At 39.1% G+C, this 22776-nt stretch overlaps 1 protein-coding gene across 1 annotated transcript in view; it reads left to right on the top strand.

Annotated features, from left to right (window-relative positions):
- The window catches only part of antxr2 (ANTXR cell adhesion molecule 2), a 141621-nt gene that overhangs the window by 82477 nt on the left and 36368 nt on the right, over nt 1-22776 (top strand). Inside the window, exons 15-16 of the mRNA XM_062981465.1 lie at nt 1100-1270; nt 2552-2632. Of these exons, the coding sequence (XP_062837535.1) occupies nt 1100-1270; nt 2552-2632 (252 nt within the window). The remainder of the gene's footprint in view (nt 1-1099; nt 1271-2551; nt 2633-22776) is intronic.

Below are 22776 nucleotides of genomic sequence, written 5' to 3'. Positions count from 1 at the left end.
TTGTTCGTAGACACCTCTAAGGTCATGTGGCCTGCATGACTGCATGGAGGCTGTTACCTTTTCACCAGAGCAGTACTTATTGATCTACTCACATTTACATGTTTTCGAACTGCTAGATTGAAAGAAGCTGGGGCTAACAGTGGGTGCTCACTCCGCTCCCCAGATTCAAACCTGCGACCTTTCAGTCTGCACGTTCAGCAGTTCAGTGCTTTAACCTGCTGTGCCATCAGGGACTCCTATATAACTTATTTTCGCAGAGTCTCAACCACCATGTCTGATAGGTTTTTCTAGCTCCTGTACACTGAGGGATGGTATGGCAACTCATACATGTACTACTTTGAAACAAACTTGCTATTGAATTTGTCTGTGAAACAGGCTGTATGGAGACTCTGGGTTTGCCACCACTTTTTAAAGAAAGAAGCTCTTAGTAATCATTGGTGATAGTTTCCCAGATTTAGTCTAGATTAACACATTCTGGCACTTCCAATTTTCAAACACATTTTAAGAAAGGGGTTTTCTACCGTTTCATAATAGTTTGGTTGAAGGTAAAATGATAATAACATGCCTCAAGGTGAGCCTATCCTAATGTTTACAAACTGCAATCAGAGTCAACTGTTTTACTCAACAGAAAAGTTAAAGCTGAAGCTCTATATGCACCTACCTGGGAATATGTCTGATTGGAATGGACATCTGAATAGACATGCATCGGCTGGTGCAGTAATTTTATAATGCTGTAAAGAATTGTACTTGACCCAGACAAATCAGCTGAGTTATAGTATTAACATGATGTGACACTTTTCAAATACATAGCTCTGTTAGAATCACTTCCAGCATAAAAAAGAAAGGCAGGTGGGGAAGGATCTAGCAGTACCTTAGAGAGTAACTTTGAGACGGTAGTGAACAAGTGTTTGTAAACGCAGGTCCATCTTATCAGATGTACTTTTAAAAGTTTATACTTAAATATAGCAATTGGTGTCAGAGTTGACCCTAGATCCTCCCTCTACCTTTTCATATATATATTTTTGGTGTGACATGTGGATTGAGCCCCTGGAATTTAAAGATACAAACTCTCTTTGATCACAAATCTTGCTTACTTTAGGTTCGTTGGGGAGATAAAGGATCGACTGAAGAAGGGGCTCGGCTAGAGAAAGCCAAAAATGCCGTGGTAACAGTGCCTGAAGAGACAGAAGAGCCATTTCAACCTAGACCACCAAAACCAAAGCCTACCTCACCTCCTCCTCCTCAGGAGAAGTGGTATACACCAATTAAGGTACTTTATTTATTCTTTTGTCATTGAATCACTGCTTGATGCTGCTTTCCATGTCAATAGAGTAGTGAATTTGCTAAAGGTTTTAGACCTACCTCTAACATAATTATCCAGTAGATTGAACCTTAAATCCATGACATTTGGGGTGATATTTGAGAATGTATTCCATGACTCAGTGATGTTAAAGCCACAAGCCCCCACACTATGTTGGCTTTCTGGGTTTTATGAGGCAAATTGGAGTTGATCTTAAAATAGCTGAAGAACCAGTCGCATCTGCATGCATTGAAAGCCACCAGGAGAAATAGCATGGAATGGAGGCAAGATGATTGGAATCCCAATCAATTCTGAACATAGCACTTGAGAACTGGAAGTCTTTTGTTTTTTTAATTTTATTCAGTGAACTTGCCTCTTTTTGATAACAACTCAGGGATCTTTTAAATTGCAGAAATACATTTTCTCTACACAAAACCAACTCTCTGTGCAGAACTTGGCATGGTTTTTCTGTGCACAAATACAACTTCTGTGGAAAAATACACATGGGCTTTTTCTGTGCAGAAGGCATATTTTCTTCCCTTTCTGTGGAGAAATACAAGAGTTTCTTACATGCTGAAAACATATTTGTGTTCTAATCAGAAAACATGAATTTGCTTTTCCTATTAAGAAAACATTGCTATAAAGCCAACCCCCCCCCCCCCCCCCACCACCACCACCACCACCACAAAACCACATATGTATGTCTGCACAAAGGTTTCCTTAGCATCAGGAGATCCCTGTTGTGGATGACAAATGAATATTCTTGCCATTCCTTGACAAAAGCCTGAAGACACTTGGACCTAACGCCTATTATTAGCCCCAGCTAGTAAGGCTTTTTGAATCAGTGGGACTTATCCAGTGAAAAATTGATTGAAAAGGCCTGCTTTAGTTGGAACTAATTTATAGGATTGAGGCCATAATATTTATTTAATCTTTTGCAGTTTGTGTTTCTGTGTGTCTTTGTAAAAACCCCTTGTCAACTTAAAATAGTAAAAGACCAGAACTTGGAATTTCCCACTCATTTAACACATTGTTAAGAACCATTTATTTAATCACACATCGCTGGCTCAATGTGTTCCCATTAAGCAAAATTTATGCCTAATAGCATCCCGTTTAAGGAGCGCTCATTGTCCTACAGTGTCATTTGGCTGAAGATAATCCCCAAGATATAGCCAGGGACGGTTAATGGTGTTGAGAACTGCTGCCGTATATGCCAGCTAATCAAAAGTCTTTTGGGTCTCCTTTGAATAGGGTCGACTCGATGCACTGTGGGCTTTGCTGAGGCGGCAGTATGACAGAGTGTCTTTGATGCGACCGCAGCAAGGAGATGAGGTTTGTGGAGAGGGGTATTTGATAGGTTTAAGAATGACTTCTCATGATCCATAGGTCTGTATATGGTACATAGAATGTCCACTTGAATGTGCACACATAAACAGTCAACTTTCATGAAATGTTTTAAGGTATTGACTACAATGGGAAGATTCTTTCAGAGTGTTCACCATGAAGGCACTGGAAGGTCCTACCAGATGTTATGGGATACATACCATGTATAGTCATGTGTAAGTCGACCTCATGTCAAGGGTTGGATGTCTCATTGTACAAATAGTTAGAAATGACTTGTGTTTATATAACCCTTCTGATTATGGCACATATAAATCCCCAGCAAGATCCCAACCAATCTTTGGATTAGATGTCAAATTGTCACATTTCTCCTATCTTTTCTTTTTTCCTTCTTTTGAAGGAAAGTGACATCTGTGATAGTCAATGTTTTGACTGGGTATCTACCTAGAGCACTGCAGCATATGTTTCATTGCTTTGTCACTGTGGTACTGAGAAGTAGGGATGAGAGAAACCTCTTCCTATAGTCAAGTCTACACATATTCACCTGGGGAATGAATTTCTAACTTGCTGTAGCTTTCTTCTCCCACCCTCCAACAGCAGTTCCTTGTCCTACACACTCCAAACCGGGTTGTCGAAGGCTTTCATGGCCGGGATCACAGGGTTGTTGTATGTCTTTTGGGCTGTGTGGCCATGTTCCAGAAGTATTCTCTTCTGACGTTTCGCCCACATCTATGGCAGACAACCTCTGAGGATGCCTGCCATAGATGGGGGCGAAACGTCAGGAGAGAATACTTCTGGAGCATGGCCACTAGGCTTGCTCAAATAATTCGATTTCCCCGTTACCCGTTATTAATTCGTTATTTTCGTTTGTTTTGAAGCAATATACGGCCTTGATTGTCCACACGTCTGGATATCGCGGTTTCGAATCGCGAGAGGCCGTTTTTTCTTATTTCGTCGTTTTTTTCGTTAGGAAAAAAAAGCTTTTGCAAATCACCCAAACTCCCACCATTCAGGCCCTTTCCTTTTGCCCCTCAGCAAAAGGGGCATCACGGGCTCAGCCAATGGGAGGGGGCGAGGGGGAAGGAGGCCGAGGAGGAGGAGGAAGACGGAGGGGGGAAATGGCCGCCGCCGCCGCCTCGCCTCAGCTCAGGCCTGGTGTCTCTCTGTGAGGCGGGAAGGCGGCAGATGGAGCCGGGAATGGAGAGACCGAGAGAGACAGAGAGGGGCCCGGTGGTGAGGTTTTGACGTCTGTGCGAAGCTAGGCAAGTGGGGTTTATATATCTGTGGAAGGTCCAGGGTGGGAGAAAGAACTCTTGTCTGTGGGAGGCAAGTGTGAATGTTGCAATTGGTCACCTTGATTAGCATTGAATAGCCTTGCAGCTTCAAAGCCTGGCTGCTTCCTACCTGGGGGAATCCTTTGTTGGGAGGTATTAGCTGGCCCTGATTGTTTCCTGTCTGGAATTCCCATTTTCTGGGTGTTGTTCTTTTACTGTCCTGATTTTAGCTTTTCTGTAGCTAAAAATGCATATAAAATTGATTCTATAGGGAGGATAAATGATTGGATTTCAACTCCTACAGCTTGGCTTTCTCTGCCAATAATGGTACCATACCAACTAAACCTCCCAAGATTCTGTAGCAGTGACCCATCTTGGATATTGTAAGGGATTTTTTTTTATTATTATTATTATTATTATTATTATTATTATTATTATTATTATTAGACCTTGCTCCCAGGAAGGTGCCTTCGCTGTGGCTCCCAACTTATCTATCTATCTACCTTTCCACATATTCTCCACATTGTGTGTATGTGTATGTATATTATATATACATGAGCCCCGATGGCGAAGTGTGTTAAAGCACTGAGCTGCTGAACTTGCAGACCGAAAGGTCCCAGGTTCAAATCCCGGGAGCAGAGTGAGTGCCCACTGTTAGCTCCAGCTTCTGCCAACCTAGCAGCTTGAAAACATGCCAATGTGAGTAGATCAATAGGTACCGCTCTGGCGGGAAGGTAATGGCACTCCATGTAGTCATGCCGGCCACATGACCTTGGAGGTGTCTATGGACAACACTGGCTCTTGGGCTTAGAAATGGAGATGAGCACCAACCCCCAGAGTCAGACATGACTGAACTTAACGTCAAGGGATACCTTTACCTTTACCTATATACACACACACACAAACACACACACACATATGCAGGGACTATATATATATACACAGTATATATCACACACACACCAATTTAACAAAGTTTCAGCCACAAAAACAAAGTTTCTGAAGTAGAACTATGACTTTCACAGTAAAGACAACCCAATTTAACAGGAAATAAGACTTTCAAAGCAGGAACAGATTTCTGCAATTATTAAAAAATGGTTTATTATAAAAGCTATGAAAATTCGCCAAAAATCAGAGGATAAGGGAAACGTTCCAAATTTTGGTGAGCTATCAGTGTTAAATGTGTTCTACCACTGTACCAAGTTTGAAGAAGATCACTCAAAAAATGAGGGTGGGAGAGTCCTGTAAAGTCCTCTCCCTCTGGGGCTGTTTTTGGGCGACTGCGCATGCGCATCCGCCATTAACGAATTAATTTTGAAGATAACGAATTTTCGTTAATTTCGAATTTTTTGGGGGGCAAAATTCGGAAATACCTTCAGAAACGAAACGCTGCCCCCCTCTAGTTTTGAAACGAGTTTAGAATCAAATTTTTCGTGGATCGATCAAGCCTAATGGCCACACAGCCCAAAAGACATACAACCCACACTCCAAACCACTTTTATAACACACTCTTCCTTCTCCTTCTTGCTCCCTGAGAACCACTGGGAGCTTATCAAGCCTGGAGTTCTTATGAGATGCTTGCCATTTTGAACAGTTGCCTGTATGCATGTTCTTGCAAGTATGAATCAGGCTTTGTCAGTCTTGTTCACTCTGTAGAACACTTGTGTTGGTCTCAAAGTGGATACGCTGCTCATCACTCAAAGCCTGTGTATTGATCAGGTCAAGATCAATAAGAGGATTGTGGAAATCTCATTAAACAGAGAGCCTTAACAAAGGAACATACTATATTGGCATGTCAATAATATAAATGGGACCTTTAATGACCAGAAAGGATATATTTTGTCATACAGTAGAATCTCACTTATCCAACACTTGCTTATTTATTTATTTATTTATTTATTTATTTACAGCATTTATATTCCGCCCTTCTCACCCCAAAGGGGACTCAGGGTGGATCACATTACACATATAGGCAAACATTCAATGCCTTTTAACATAGAACAAGACAAACAAACATAGGCTCCGAGGGGCTTCGAACTCATGACCTCCTAGTCAAAGTGATTCATTGCAGTTAATTGCAGCTGGCTTGCTCTCCCTCCTGCGCCACAGCCCGGGCCTATCCAACGTTCTGGATTATCCAACACATTTTTGTAGTCAATGTTTTCAATACATCATGATATTTTGGTGCTAAATTCGTAAATACAGTAATTACTACGTAGCATTACTGCGTATTGAACTATTTTTTCTGTCAAATTTGTTGTACAACATGATGTTTTGGTGCTTAATTTGTAAAATCATAACCTAATTTGATGTTTAATAGGCTTTTCCTTAATCCCTCCTTATTATTCAACTTATTCGCTTATCCAATGTTCTGCTGGCCTGTTTATGTTGGATAAGTGAGACTCTACTGTATCTGGATAAATGAAACTGTGGATATTGGTTTCGTAGATATGAGTGTTGTACTTCACATATCATTGAAAACTGGCTCAATGATTTTGCTGTTGACCAATGTGCTAAAGACATCTCTCATGTTCGAGCTGAGGTGTAGTATTGGTAGAACACAGTTTCTGTCTAAGAATAAAGCATGTTTTATACCCAGAGGGGAAATTTACTTATTGCTTTAAAGCTCCAGAACCTTGTTTGTATGAGTCAAATAAACAATACATAAAAGGTAAAGGTAAAGGTTTTCCCCTGACATTAAGTCCAGTCATGTCTGACTCTGGGGGTTGGTGCTCATCTCCATTACTAAGCCGAAGAGCCGGCGTTGTCTGTAGACACCTCCAAGGTCATGTGGCCAGCATGACTGCATGGAGCGCCGTTACCTTCCCGCCAGAGCGGTACCTATTGATCTACTCACATTGGCATGTTTTCGAACTGCTAGGTTGGCAGGAGCTGGAGCTAACAGCGGGCGCTCACTCTGCTCCCGGGGTTTGAACCTGGGACCTTTTGGTCTCCAGCTCAGTGCTTTTACACACTCCACCACTGGGGCTCCAAACGACACATACATGTTATTATTTTACATAGCCAGTTTCTAACCAGGTAGTTCATACATTCCATTGTGTTCACATTTGAATCTGAGATATTGATCAAGCGATTGAGGCTGAAGCAAAAAGAGAAATCAACCCCTTCCTCCTCTTTTTCCTTTTGCACTACTTTTCTGATAATCACCAGATACTAATGGCGAGGCTGGCCCAGTTTGAGGACCTCCTGCTGTTGACTGGAGAAGCTTTGATTGTGGATGGATCCCCTTGGAGCCATCAATTTTTCAGCTGGCAGTCAGCAAGGTGAGGGAGGCTTGTCCAGGTGTGAGCGAGCAGGTTGTCCCAGACATCTGTTCCGAGCAGAGGCCCAACTCCACCCCAGCCTGCAGCGAGGCTTCTGGATTGTCAGCAGATGTAGTTAAGGATGGGAGAACAGTGTTTTTGGTCTCACATTTGCTGCCTGAGGCAGGGCTGAAACACGAAAGGTAGAAAGGGGGTGGACACAGCTGCACTCCCAAATATGCCTCAGGCACAAAGAGAAGAGATCTAATGTAGTTTGACTCTGTTGTGGTGGGGAGATGAGGAGAGAGAGCCACTTCAGAGACAACTTAACGTGGCAACATCTGCCACCAAGTTTCCAGGGAGTGACAGGGGACAGCAGGTATAGATCGGAGTCCCCAAATAAACAGCCCGCATTAAGCCATGAACTCTTTTGAAGGCCTTCCATCAAACGTGTTGGAGTCCTCAGCAGGAGTTTCGTTTTTGTTTTCTTTTTTTTTTCAAAGCAGTGTTTTGGGATGGGTGTTGGATGGGGTTTTTTGGTTGAACTAACAAGGTAATTTATAAATGATGCATCACCACGAGCCCTTGCTGTTTTGTTTAAAGTTGAGAGAGATAGAGGGAAGAAGAAAGAACGGCAATACTTCTGGGGTTGCTCTATTAAAAAGCCAGTTAATCCTCAGAAGTGCTTCTTGAATTTAATTGAGGTTATGTTAACCTTCAGACCACATTGGTACACCAAGGCAGACGCTGGAGTGCTTAAACGCAGTCACGGCAACGCTGTTGAAGAAGACGGTATTGGCTTTTCTTTTTTCCCTTTATTTCATAGCTTTTTCAAGGGACTTGAGGCAGCAGAAGACAGAAACTTGGCATACAGTTCATTGTGCACATCCGGTTCCTTTGCTCTTTATCTAAGCTGGCTCATGCATTTTGATTTACAAGTCAGGATTGGCATCCAGACTCATAAATTACTCAAGCCCCTTCAGAACCTTTGTTATTTTTTTCCATTTGGCTTTACCTCTGTTTGAAAGTTATTGCCACTTTCAATCCTGAATCTATATGAGAACATTTTATAGCTTTAAAAAAATGTTAATGTTGGATTTTGCTCAGAGTAGACTAGGAGTCACTGCTTTGCCAGGACCACTGTGTGCAGAATTAGGTTCATAATGAGCACTATCAGAATTAGGATTATGTAAGAGTTCATTCTTGGAAATATCAAAACAAGAAAAATTCCTGTAGTTACACCTCAGAGAATCTTCTGGGGAAGTCAGATAAGCCATGGTGGATCAAACCATACTCTGTGTAATCCTGCATTTTATTCTCTCAGTGCCCAGCTAGTTGCGTATGGGAAGGCTCCAAACTTTCTGTGTAATAGCCCTTACCTGCTTCTGCTCTCAGTAGTAGATATACAGAGACATGCTGTCTATGATACTGGAAGGATTATACTGTGTTTTCCTGAAAATAAGACAGTGTCTTATATTAATTTTTCCTCCCAAAGATGCACTAGGTCTTATTTTCAGGGGGTGTCTTATTTTTCCATGAAGAAGAATTCACATTTATTGTTGAACTGTACAATAGTTGTCGTCACAAACCAGCATGACCAGACAAACTGTGAATCCTATCAAGATTTTCTTGTTACTACCATTATTTTCATGTACAACAACCTATGGTACCTGCATATACCAATCCTGCATGCTCTGGGGTTCTCTTTAGAGCATGCTTCTAAACAAAAACTTTGCTAGGTCTTACTTTCAGATGAGGTCTTATATTCAGCAATTCAGCAAAACCTCTGCTAGGTCTTATTTTCAGGGGATGTCTTATTTCCTGGGAAACAGGGTATATGCTGTTGTTGATAGCCTCATCTTCCATGAATTTCTCAAAATGGCACCCATCTTTTGGTTGTGAATTTCATAATTTACCTACACAGTATGTGAATATTTTATCCACACAACAATTATGAGTTGTGATTGAGCTAGGACAGAGTGGCTGATAACACAGTATATGCAATAATACATTCAGACCTTTCCACTCAACTATACTAGAATGGCTTTCAGTCTTAACCAGAAGAATCACAGTGCTGTGATTTTGTGTGCTGAATTTTGTGAAGTGTGTTGTCCTTGAGAACAATCTTTCTGCATCCCAGCTCTGTGTTTGTTTCCTGGGAGTATTTACTGAGACATGCTCATTATAGTGCTAACAAATATAAACCCTACCACAGTTATCAGAAAGTTTTTCTCTGTTCACAGTTGTTTATTGAATGTGGCACATCTGCACTCTTTTTAAGATTGTGGCATTATTCTGTCCCTAATGGGAGTAGAGTGTGAGATTGTGGTTAGGCATGGAAAAGGAAGCCATTCTTTGCAAATGTAGGATTAGTAGAAAGTGGTTAAAAATACTAGCCTAAATCTAGTCCCAGTTAGAGCGAATTCACCAGAACTATTAGAACTAAGTAAGTCAATACTTAGTTTCATTGATTCAATGCAGGGTTGGATTTAAGTCCACAACTACTAATTTTGTGAATATGTGGGATATGATATCTTTGCATAATACAGTACAAGTGGAATGAGGACAACGATGCCACTTTCCCTCTCTGCCTACATCTTTAATTTCTACTTGTAACTGTCAGCTACTGACCTGGATGCACTGGAAAGCATTAGAGCACCCCATTTATTTTATATTTCACATCAACTCCTATTGCAGTAGCATTTCTATACCCAATATTTGATAGAGCTATTTATCTGTTTCTCAGCCTCTCGTTTTCATCAGGACACCCCACAAGGTGGTAGATTGGGACAAAACAGTTGCATGTAATTGGAACGAGGCTTCCAGGGAACGAAACGCCTTCTGTATCTATATATAACTATGCTCCATCATAAAATGCAAACTCCTCGATTCCAACACAGCGATTATGACCTGTTGGGAACTGATGTGGTTTATGTTAATGCCAAGTATCTCATTAGTCCAGTTTACAGAAGGGCCTGTTACCCTTCCAGAAACAGCAAGTAGAAAACTGACAGTTTAATTCAGTTGCTCCTCTCCAGAGGAGACGTGACAGCTTTAACTGTCTTGTGCACCCAGATTTATGAACTAGTCCTACGCTCTTAACCAGATTAGTTCCTTTTCCATTAACTGTGGAAAATAGGGCAGCTGTCCGAGCGGCTGGTTGTAAATTCGATAATGTCTGCTGTGTTAATCTCTAAGCTTTTCAGATGGAGAAGGCAACAGATAACAGGATTAAAGTTTCACGACCCGGGGTTTTCACAGCCTGAGATGGGGGTACCAGGCCCAGGGGTGGGGGCTGAGGCAGAAGAGGAAGACTCTGAATACGGAGAATGGAGAGCGACTTCTGCCATTAATCTTAATTGATTGCCAAGAGGTTTTAATCTGGGCTATTAATTAGGAAAGTCCTTAACGCACTGTCCGTATAGGAACATCAGATGCTCTTTTGTGAATTATGATGTGTTTGTGTAGACACAGGATTTATTGACAGACAATATATTAAAAGCTCATGTTACATGAGGGTTTTTCTTGTTGATTATAGTCAGGCGAAACCTTGCATGCACATAGCATAATGCAGACACACAAATAGTGAAAGTCAAATTGGGTGAACAATGCCATTCAGATATGAATGCCGGCCATCCCAAATGAATTTCATGAAGGTTTGGAAATAAATACTGTTTCCTTGCTTTTGGGACACATTCCAAGTTAAAGTTAACAGTATATCAGATTGCAGTTGTTTACATTCATTGAGTTGTTGTAGAGTTGTAACGCAGGATACACACTGATAGGGCTGTATAAATAATTTGTTTGGGATTTTGGGATCGACCAAATTCCAGACACTCACAGACGCCATGCAAAGCTGTTCTGTCACAGCGGAAGAGGAATTGTAGCAAAATGTTTCTTTAAAGCATGTCATATGTGCTAATAATGATAAATAAAATCTTGCTATTTTAAGGGAGCATACGAAGCATTATTTTCTTTCTCTCGTGTGCTCTCTAACTCACAAATGCACACTGTTTTTGTAAGAAATGTGTATCTCTTTATGTATGTATGGCAGAGAACACATATATTTGCAAAGCTATCAACAGCCCCCTGTGCAATATAGTCATTTACATAAATATCCATATTTATTTCTCTCTGTCAGTAGCTCTCCGTAACATAACTTGGCACAGTTTCTGGTATACAGAGCAATGCATGTAGCATCTTGAATCCCAGATTGGACACATCAGTTTTGGTAATTCAGAATGTTCTGTTGCAATGTCTTGGCATATATTTTTTTCTTTCAGGATCAGGCTTATTTCAAATTAGCTGATTATTGTTTCATATTGCTGTAAACTTAAACATTTCATTCCTTATGAATGAAAAAATCCAGAAATTCAAATATTACATTAAAAGGGTGATTATCGTGTTACATTAGACCACAAATGTAGTTACAATAGAGTCTCACTTATCCAACATAAACGGGCCGGCAGAACGTTGGATAAGCGAATATGTTGGATAATAAGGAGAGATTAAGGAGCAGCCTATTAAACATCAAATTAGTTTATGATTTACAAATTAAGCACCAAAACATCATGCTATACAACAAACTTGACAGAAAAAGTAGTTCAATAGGCAGTAATGCTACGTACGTAGTAATTACTGCATTTACGAATTTAGCACCAAAATATCACGATGTTTTGAAAACATTGACTACAAAAATGCGTTGGATAATCCAGAACATTGGATAAGCAAATGTTGGATAATTGAGACTCTACTGTACTTATTACTTATTAAAATACTACAATATCCTTTTTTTCTGCTCAAATGTGATTGAAATACAGTAGAGTCTCACTTATCCAACATAAACAGGCTGACAGAATGTTGGATAAGCGAATATGTTGGATAATAAGGAGGCATTAAGGAAAAGCCTATTAAACATCAAATTAGGTTATGATTTTACAAATGAAGCACCAAAACATCATGTTAGACAACAAATTTGGCAGAAAAAGTAGTTTAATATGCAGTAATGCTATGTAATAATTACTGTATTTATGAATTTAGCACCAAAATATCACGATATATTGAAAACATTGACTACAAAAATGCGTTGGATAATCCAGAACGTTGGATAAGCGAATGTTGGATAAGTGACTCTACTGTACTTATTACTTATTTAAATACTACAATATCCTTTTTTCTACTCAAATGTGAATAAAATAGTTGCTTATTTTGAAAAAAATGTATCGATTATAGAAGTCACTGCATACTGTAAACATATTCACCTTGTTACTTCGATCCTCGTAATAGAGTGTTAGGTAGAAGAACAATGCAAAACACAAAACGGTGCTTGAGCCACTCCTTTGGTTCTAGAAGTCAACAAAATTGGAGTTATATTAGTTATTTAACACAATTATTGTACATAGTGCTTTGAAAGTAAAAGAACACCAAGACATTAGATCACCATGTACAGTCTAATAGAGACATGGCACAGGCAATGGCAGTGTGTGTGATTGTCCTGCAAATACTGGCTCTTGTTCTCTCTTTCTGAGACCAGGGCAGTGGCAGTTGGGATGTAGGGAAGACCCATAATCTATTTCTGGAACAAGGCATAATAGAGATGAGCCTGCGTCTTCTGTTCCCTTAAGGCCAAAGCAGTGTCAGTTGGGATGTAGGGATAACCTTTAATCTGTTGTCGAAGGCTTTCATGACCAGAATCACTGGATTATTGTGAGTTTTCTCGGCTGTATGGCCATGCTCCAGAAGCATTCTCTCCTAACATCTCCAAACAAAGGATTCTCCCAGGCAGGAATAAGCCAGGCCTTGAACCTGGCAAGGCTATTAATGCTAATCAAGGTGATTAATTGCAACATTCATACTGGCCTCCAACAGACAAGAGTTCTTTCTCCTACCCTGGACCTTCCACAGATACATAAACCTCCCTTGCTTAGTTTCCAATATACCTCACAACCTCCGAGGATGCCTGCCATTACTTTACTTAGGCGATCCCTCGTAGTTCGAGGAGGATTGTCTTCCATCTTTGGTGTCTTGGGGGTGTGTCCATAGATGGCTGAAGAGACCTATTCTTGATCCGCATATTCTCCCGCAGTGAGGACATCGGTTTCCAGGTGGAAGGCGGTCCCAGTCAGGGTTGGCTTGACGGGCCTTCCTCTTGGCACGTTCCTCCCTTAAGTCCTCTTCGAACTCCGCAGCACTGCTGGTCACAGCTGACCTCCAATTAGAGCGCTCAAGGGCCAGGGCTTCCCAGTTCTCAGTGTCTATGCCACAATTTTTAAGGCTGGCTTTCAGCCCATCTTTAAATCTCTTTTCCTGTCCATCAACATTACGTTTCCCATTCTTGAGTTCAGAGTAGAGTGCCTGCCATAGATGTGGGCAAAATGTCAGGAGAGAATGCTTCTCGAACATGGCCATACAGCCCGGAAAACTCACAAAACCCCAACCTTTAATCTCTTTCTGGATCATTTGAGGCCAGAGCTGTTGTAGTAAAGTAGATCAGTGTGTCAAATTAGGACTGAGACAGCCTTTCAGTAATTATAGTAAACAGTATTATTAGGAGCAGGAAACGGTTTCAGGCCTGGTAAGATAGCTTCTCAATGTTGGAAGGGGCAAATATTTTTGGCAAAGAAGGGTGTTTACTAACAAAAAGGTAGTGGTCAGTAGTGTGGCAGGATAGAAGGAGATCCTATGGTACGGACTGGCAAATTTGAGTCTCCAGATGTTGACCTGTATAGCCCAGTGGTTCTCAACCTGTGGATCCCCAGATGTTTTGGTCTTCAACTCCCAGAAATCCTAACAGCAAATAAAGTGGCTGGGATTTCTGGGAGTTTTAGGCCAAAACACCTGGGGACCCACAGGTTGAGAACCACTGGCATAACCAATGGTAAATGATCATGGGAGCTGTAGTCCAACAACATCTGAACAGCCACAGCCTTCCCTTCCTTGGCCTAGGGACAGAGTTCATAAAGAATACTTTACAAGTGCAGCAAAGAGAAGTAGTTTGTTTCAGGTAGGCACTTTACATTTTCTTTCTTTTTTTAAAAAAAAATCCAATTTTACCCCTTCTCATCCCTTTTATTGTACTCCTATAACTCTACTTGATTTTATTATTTTCACAATTAATTTTTGCATGCTTATAGCCCTTATTAATGAACTGCGGTTCCATTAAGATATTAAAACTTGGGAGGGGGAAAGGGAAATATTAAAAGAGTTGAGTTATTAACATTTTAAAATTACTGGATGAGCTCATTAAGTGGGGATTTTTTTTTTTCAAAATCACACAATCTTGTTTTAACGTCTTGAGGCTTCATCGTTGGGCACTCCCACAGGTATTTCTCTATTCTCTTCTAGGGTCAGCTGCGATATTTTTGTAGGCAAGCTTTTGTAAACATAATTACATTTTTTAAAAAAACTTCCCTAGATTGTGCCAAAATTGTGGAAAGCACTTTAGGAGGGAATAATAATAATAATAATAATAATAATACACTAGAGTCTCACTTATCCAACATAAACGGGCCGGCAGAATGTTGGATAAGCGAATACGTTGGATAATAAGGAGACATTAAGGAAAAGCCTATTAAACATCAAATTAGGTTATGATTTTACAAATTAAGCATCAAAACATCATGTTATACAACAAATTTGACAGAAAAAGTAGTTCAATACGCAGTAATGCTATGTAGTAATTACTGTATTTACAAATTTAGCACCAAAATATCATGATATATTGAAAGCATTGACTACAAAAATGCGTTGGATAATCCAGAACGTTGGATAAGTGAGTGTTGGATAAGTGAGACTCTACTGTAATAATAAAACTTTATTTATATCCCGCCACCATTAAGGTTGTGTCACAACCTTAATGTTTCTTGAGAAGTTATTACGCTATTTTCCTGACTTTTCTGACCTTTTCTGATTTTCAGCAGTTTCTTTTTTGGACTACAGTTTTGAAAGCTGTAGATTCCTTTAGATTCTGAATGTTACAAAAATGTAAAATCCTCAAATTCCAGTTTTGATGTAACTTTTGGTGGTACACAGGCTTGAATCAAGCATCCCTGCTGATTAAAAATCAGCCATTGACAATTTAAATTAGCTCCCATTGATTAATGATCTGACATTTTAATTTGATCGATCTTCCCATTAACGGCCTGTAGCCATATTTCATACTCCCGGGAGGCTATTGATAGTGACTGCGTCAAATGCAAGCCTTGCCTATTGATGTACAATGCATACACACAGCATCGGTGATGGCAGCAAAGGACAGGTCTGCATGAAGAATGGGGTCTGACAGGTCTTGCTATCCCTCTTTTTATCTTTATTTAGCCATGTCACTCTTTTTACAATCCGAATGCAAATGGTGCTCCTATTTGACAGTTTGTGTCACAACCTTAATGCAATTTAAATATAAGGTATGCATTTTATTTAAACAACAGAAGATGGGTGGAGGGAGAGGTAGGAACGAACATATTAATTCAATTACAGGTAGTGCGGCATTAATGTTGCTGCCTCATGTCACTCAATGTATCTATATCGAGATATGTATGACTTGTCTTGTGTTGGGTCACCCTGAAATGGATTTTTCAGCGATGGATTGGCAGTGGTGAACAAATGCTAAATGAAAATCAATCACTTCCATTTAACTGGGTGAACCTCACCGTCTTTATTAAATAGTCTGTGGCAGATAGCTAACCTAATGATAAGGAGTAGCTTAACCTTTAGCCTCATACTGCTGTTTAACATAACCCTCTGATGACGGTTGGCTCATTATTCTTACTTGTGTAAAGTCTGTGTTCTTAATACCAAACACCAAAGAGCAACTTCCTGTGAAAAATGGATTTTGTGATGTTTCCTTGCAGTTACCTAAATACTTTAAATGCTAAACATTTCTGTGAAACTTACAGAGTGAGGCGACTGTGAAACTTACAGAGTGAGGCTACTTCCTGTGAAAAATGGATTTTGTGATGTTTTCTTTAAATGCTAAACATTTCTGTGAAACTTACAGAGTGAGGCAGATTAAAGGAGAGAATTTAAAATATATAATTGTGTGTGCGCAATGCAATAAATAATTTCACTCTTTTGAAAAAAAGAAATAATATAAAAAAAATAGAGTACAGAGGGTTGCTGTGAGTTTTCTGGGCTGTATGGCCATGTTTGAGAAGCATTCTCTCCTGACATTTTGCCCACATCTATGGCATGCATCCTCAGAGATTGTGAGGTATATTGGAAACTAAGCAAGGGAGGTTTATATATCTGTGGGAGAAAGAACTCTTGTCGGAAGCAAGTGTGAATGCCTGCCATAGATGTAGGTGAAACACCAGGAGAGAATGCTTCAGGAATATGGCCATACAGCCTGGAAAACTCACAGCAACCCAGTGATTCCAGCCATGAAAGCCTTCGACAACACAAAGAGGAGAGAGTTGTTGGGACTATCTTGGATGGACAAGGAATGGCCCTGAAGCTGTTGCACTGCAATTCCCAATATTCCCAATATTCCTCACCTTTGAAAATGACAGCCCTGCAGTGAGACATCCCATAATAGTTGGATTACAAACCTTGGTATTCTCCAAACCTAATGTATATTTATTATACAAATTAAGTGGTAGCCCTATAGTTGTGGATGAGTTCCTTTGTCTTCTGGAAACCAATATTTTTGGACCCAGTTCAATATAGTATATATCCCTATAGTCAAGCACTGCAAGATAACATGCCATATTTTAGCTGTTTAAAATAATTTAAAAGATGGTAATTTAAATAAGCTAAAACAAATTTAACAGTCTGAGAAATTAAAACAAAACAATTTAAAACTGGCAAAAACAATTAAATACAATGTGAAGTCAATCACATAATTAAATTTGGTATGATGGTGCTCCCTACTTTGATGGTGTCAATCACCTGGCTGTAGATGTTCTTGAGAGGTGGGATCTGAAATAAGATATATATATATATATATATATATATATATATATATATATATATATATATATATCGGCACATACATACACACCACCACAACTACCACTGCTTATTTCTGCTGACCAACAATTCATTGTAGGAATATTTTCATCCATAGCCCAGGGGTCAATGAAGGAAGACTCATCAAGTCAGGGAACGACTACTGTATATACTCGAGTATAAGCCTAGTTTTTCAGCCCTTTCTTTAGGACTGAAAAAGCCCCCCTCGGCTTATACTCGGGTGAGGGTCCTGGTTGGCTTATATTTGGGTCAGCTTATACTTGAGAATATATGGTACATTTATTATTTTTCTCTATTATTATTGGTATTATTACATTTATTATTTTACTCTATTATTATTACATTTATTATTTTACTCTATTATTATTACATTTATTATTTTACGCTATTATTGTTGCTACTGTTACATTTATTTTACTCTATTTTTATTATTATTACTAATACATTTATTTTTTCACTCTGATCTTATTATTATTATTGCATTTATTATTTTACTCTATTTATTATTATTTTTATTATATGTATTATTTTCCTGTATTTATTATTGTTATTATTACAGGTATTACTTTACTCTATCATTATTAAAAGGATACATAAGCACATTTACATTGAAGAAGATGAGAATAATGATTTGATCAGAGTTGGACAGTCTTATCTTAAATTTGAGCTTTATGTAAATATTCAAAAACATTTAACCTACTGATGCCTCAATTAATGTAATTTTATTGGTATCTATTTTTATTTCTGAATGAATGAATGAATGAATGAATGAATTGTTTATTGTACTAGCCATAGGCCATGACATCAGTAGTATACAACCTTTATAAATACTTTCCAATAAAAACATTAACACTTATTCAGAAATTAAAACTAGCTCTTTAAAATTATGATAGCAGCAACATAACAATGTCTGATTTGGTATCTATTTTTATTTCTGAAATATACCACCTTCGGCTTATACTGGAGTCAATGTTTTCCCAGTTTTTTTGCGGTAAAATTATGTGCCTCGGCTTATATTCGGGTCGGCTTATACTCGAGTATATACGGTAACTTATAATAATAATTATAATAATAATAACAACAACTTTATTTTTGTATCCCACTCCCATCTCCCCGAGGAGACTCAGGGCAGCTTACATGGGGACCAAGCCCAACAATATACAATCATATACAAACAATATAAAATGCATTCTAATCACAACAAATTAATACATCAGCAAATAAAGACACCCCTTCACAAACTTATTTGTGCATCACATCTATGCAAAAACTGGCATGGAGAGTTCTGTGCTGAATCCTGACATTAAGCAGGGAAAGACTCTTATCTGAAACCCTGAACAGGTCCCTTCCGTCAATGGGGAACTTCATGCCGTGTAGCAGGAGAGCCATATGGGCCCCTTCCTCGCAGCTCCTGAGGGCTGCCACCAAATTTCTTCAAGGGGATGCTGGCAATAATCCATACAGTTTCATTTCAAAAGAGGGCATTTGCCTTGCTTTTCATCCAAATTTGTGCTCCCAGGAAGCTCACAGCAGTGCATTTTGGTTTTAAATCAACGTGTTTGCTTCACACATGTCATGTGTTGCCCATCTTTGGTGCAGATCATTCTGAGACATATGGCCAGTGGTCTGACTTTGTATAAAGTAACTTTTTGCATTAGTTGTGACAGCTGATGTGCATCACCATGCCATTCAGAAGTCCTAAAAAGTCCCTTTCTCTCTTTATTGTAATATTCAGTCGCTCAAAACTCTCAAAGCGATGACAGTGATTTCTGAGATTTTCTAGATTTTCCCATTGGGAAATGTTTTAATGTCACTAAAGATTAAAAGGAAGTGAAAAGGCCGTGAAAGTTTGTTCCACTTCAGACCATCATTATGTGAAGAATTAGAGTATAATTTGTGGAAATGAGGTCTCTTTTAGGTTAGCCTATTTATTTCAGCATACTCTGTTATTGAGTACAGTCCATTTTTCAAGGGCACAAGTCTACATTTGAAGATATGGGCAGTAGTGCACCAAAGCCTATGATGAAATAAATCAATTAGTCTTAAAGTTGTCACAAAATTCCTTATGAGCGAATACATTCTTGATTTTGACACAGGCATAAAAATGGCTAGTATTTTTTTTAAAAAAATTAACATTTATGTTGTGGAATTGAAATGGTTAAATGTAAAATGTTAACTGCATATATGCAAAACCTGCTAAAGCTGTTGGGAAATGACACATGCAAAGCAAAGTAGCAGTAGACAAGTTTATATCATGATCCCCCGATGTACAAGGGAAGCATTTTTATGTGTGATTATAGGCCAACATAAAACAAGCTCTGGGTTGGAAGGATAATAAACTGATGGGTAAGAGCACAGAAGTACTGATAAATGTTCTCAAATTGTGACTGGATTTCTGTGTAATTTCTGAACATATAATTTCTGCAGCAGTCATGCTCTGCGCTCTGATGGTATTCATTTCAGTAAGATGTTTTTAAGATTCCTAACAGTCTAATGCAATCCTACTGGAATGGTGCCGTCTTAAGGTGGGATTTAATGATGTTTATATCTAATAGATGGATTACCTGTTTGTGTTGAAAATGTGACATGAACTATATTATTTAGTTTTATGAAATTAATATAATTTTCAGATATAAGATGATCCAGTATTAATACAGTGTACCACAGTATTTTATTCCCATCTTTGTGTAGAGTCATTTGCCTTGTGTGATTCTTTTGTCTCTAACAAACATCACTTGCATGGCTCAATTGCATGATTCTTCCCATAGAATTAATGAGCTTTTAATCTTGGTTCACCAGTAGTAAATGGTTGTGTGTTATCTTCCTTGATTTACATGGATCATGAGAACAGGTTGCCATTTCCTTCGGCCACAGGAGAATGGTTGATGGGCAGGTAATTGTTAGTGCCACCATTTTCACTCTGTTCAGAGGTCAGAGTTAACAGCATTGGGTCAGTGTGTTAATAGACACCAGGCCCCACTGATAATGTGACAATTGAACAGATGAGGAGAGGTTACCTATGACTGATGAGAGATGTTGGAGTAGCATCTTGTCATGTTTTCTGCTACGGAAAATGTGTAGAGTGCACAAACTTTTAGAAAGGGCAGCTGAAGTGTGGCTGAGGCACTTGTGAACTAGTGATTCTGTATTGCTTTCCTCAGGGTTAGCTAATAATACTCTACATTTTAAGACTGGCAGCATAACAAGCAAGAGATCTTGCATACAGGCAAGGAAGCAAATGGTATTTCGAAACCAAATGTTAGAGTTGTTCGATATCTAGAAGCAGAGAAGCTGACCTAATATCTGGCTCAATACTGTCTACACCAGCACTTCGTAGCCTTTTTTGAATTGTTGAGAATGTCTGGAATTTGGAGTAAATGTCATGGGTGCTTTTGCAAAATGGCTTCCATGGTGGATGACTATTGAGTCACAAAATGATTGCCTTGGTGGGTGCAACCATTAGCAAAATACCACTGAGATTTCTATAGTCAGGGAGAAATTGTGTGCTTTTTATTCCATCTTATAAAACATAAGAGACCTGCCTTTTGCATTTCTTAAGGTCTGGGCCAGTGGCTGCTAGTGGTTGCAAAAGCAGCATGGCAGTATTTCTGCTGAAACTCTGTGGGGATAGGGTTCAGCACCTTGGAAAGCTCCTTTTAAAAAATAAACCTGGAACACATTCATTTCCCCATCAGCTACTACCAGTTTGCCCCCTCTGTCCCAATGTGCAGTGAGCAAAAATACATAATACCTTTCTCCATTTCTCTACCAATGTTCATTATAAGCTTGATCCAATGTGATGCAGTGGCATGCAATCAACAAAGTAGGACACCCCTTTTAGATACATTTGTCAGTAGTCTATCAGGTGCCACAAGACTGATGTTATGATTTAGATGTCATATGCGAAATCATGGTTAGTGAAGAACCCAGACTATGGATTATCCTTCTAAACATACAAGAGTTTGGGCCAATTCTTTTTGAACTACTTCACTCAAGATCTGGAAATTGTTGCTACAAAAAGTAACATCCAATTAGCTCTGCATATAACAGGCAAACCTGGCTGATTTCCTTTTATTGAATCTGTTCTGGACTCATCTCAATAAGCTTACTCCTATCTCCATTGTGTAGTAGCTTCCTAAACTGGAGCAATAGCCCTAATTGTGGTTTGTCTGTAGTTTATGAATTAAGGCAGAATGGTAATTGTGTATAGACTTTTGATGTCCGTTGCTGAATACCTTTTGCACTTTTTGAGAGGCTGCTGAAAAGCAAAGCAATGGACAATATGATACACCTTGCTGTCAGAAATGACAACCACTGTACTAGTTGCTGTGAAAGCTATTTTTGGCTCTGCACAACCATCTCCCAACAGCTGGACCCAAGCTCCAGCTAGGCATTTGCAGGTTGAGTGAATGCAAGCATCTCCCGTGCCTCACCCCACCCCATCCAAAGAGCCCGGCTTTCCTAAAGTGACAGCACTAGCAATTAAGACACAAAAGGAAGAGGCAGCAGGTTTCTTAGGTTTGCATTGTCTGAATGGGGGGAAGTGATAAGGAATGAAGCCAGTGATGGCATCTGACGTTTTTGAAAAAATGATGCAAACACCAACTAATGAAGAACCAGGAGAGGATGCCATGGACGAGGAAAGGAAGCATTTATGAACAAAATCTTAGAAGAGAAGCTGATTAGTTCAGATAGCTGTTTTCAGATTCCCTTTTTTACAGAGAGAACGCAAAGAAACTAAGTGGAAGCAAAAAAGATGCGCTTATATGACCCATGATATAAATGGATATATTTTTCCCATTTTGTAATTCATAGCTACATGGTGAGGATAGTGGTGGGATGTTTAGAAGTAGTTGTTTGTAAAACTCTCGGGCAAACTATATCCACTTGCCAAACATCCCACAGCAGATTTGTAAAGAAAATCTGTGTTTGAGTCCTGGCAGTTTCTGCTGTGTTTCCTTCCTTTAACTAATTTTGATTATGGGTTTTATTTGGAGATCCTGGAACACTGACTCTTTACCTGAATTGCTTTTCATTAAAGATATTGTCTTAAAATTTCAAAAGCTGTTCATTGATTTCACAAATGTACTACTGGCTTGTGGTTCCTAGAAGTGGTAAGAAATACCTTCAGAATGTGAAACTGTGAACATATTCATAGTGACCTGAAATCAGTTTCTACAACATCTCACAAATGTTGGATTGTTTTTTCAGAATGTTTTAGATCAATACTTTGAAGATATTGAATGAAAACATTTTAGTTACCTACCTGTGTTATTTTATTCCGTTTACAGTTTTCATAGAAAGATTGACCTCTCAACTTTTATTTCTAAGTTTATGATGTTTGTAGACTGCGTTGAAGAACTAAATTACTTAGAAGGTGGTATGAAGAATTACTGTGAAATAACACATAATAAAATTGAGATCAGTCATAGCAATTCATGAAACAATAGCCTCACTTTCTAGAAGTTCAGACCATGATTATTGCAAAGATGGCCTTTATTCCTCCTAGGTCACTGCAGCAATGAGTCTGCTTTGGATTTTAGTGCAAACTTTTAGGAGATATCCAAGATGCTGGGCTTATTATGAGAATAGGGCTCAGCCCCACGGATAGCATCTCTAAAGTTTAGACTAA

This window comes from Anolis carolinensis, chromosome 5 (genome assembly GCF_035594765.1).
Source record: "Anolis carolinensis isolate JA03-04 chromosome 5, rAnoCar3.1.pri, whole genome shotgun sequence".
Taxonomy (NCBI): domain Eukaryota; kingdom Metazoa; phylum Chordata; class Lepidosauria; order Squamata; family Dactyloidae; genus Anolis; species Anolis carolinensis.
The sequence above is the reverse complement of the archived record's forward strand: the minus strand, read 5'-3'. Positions and strand labels throughout refer to the sequence as shown.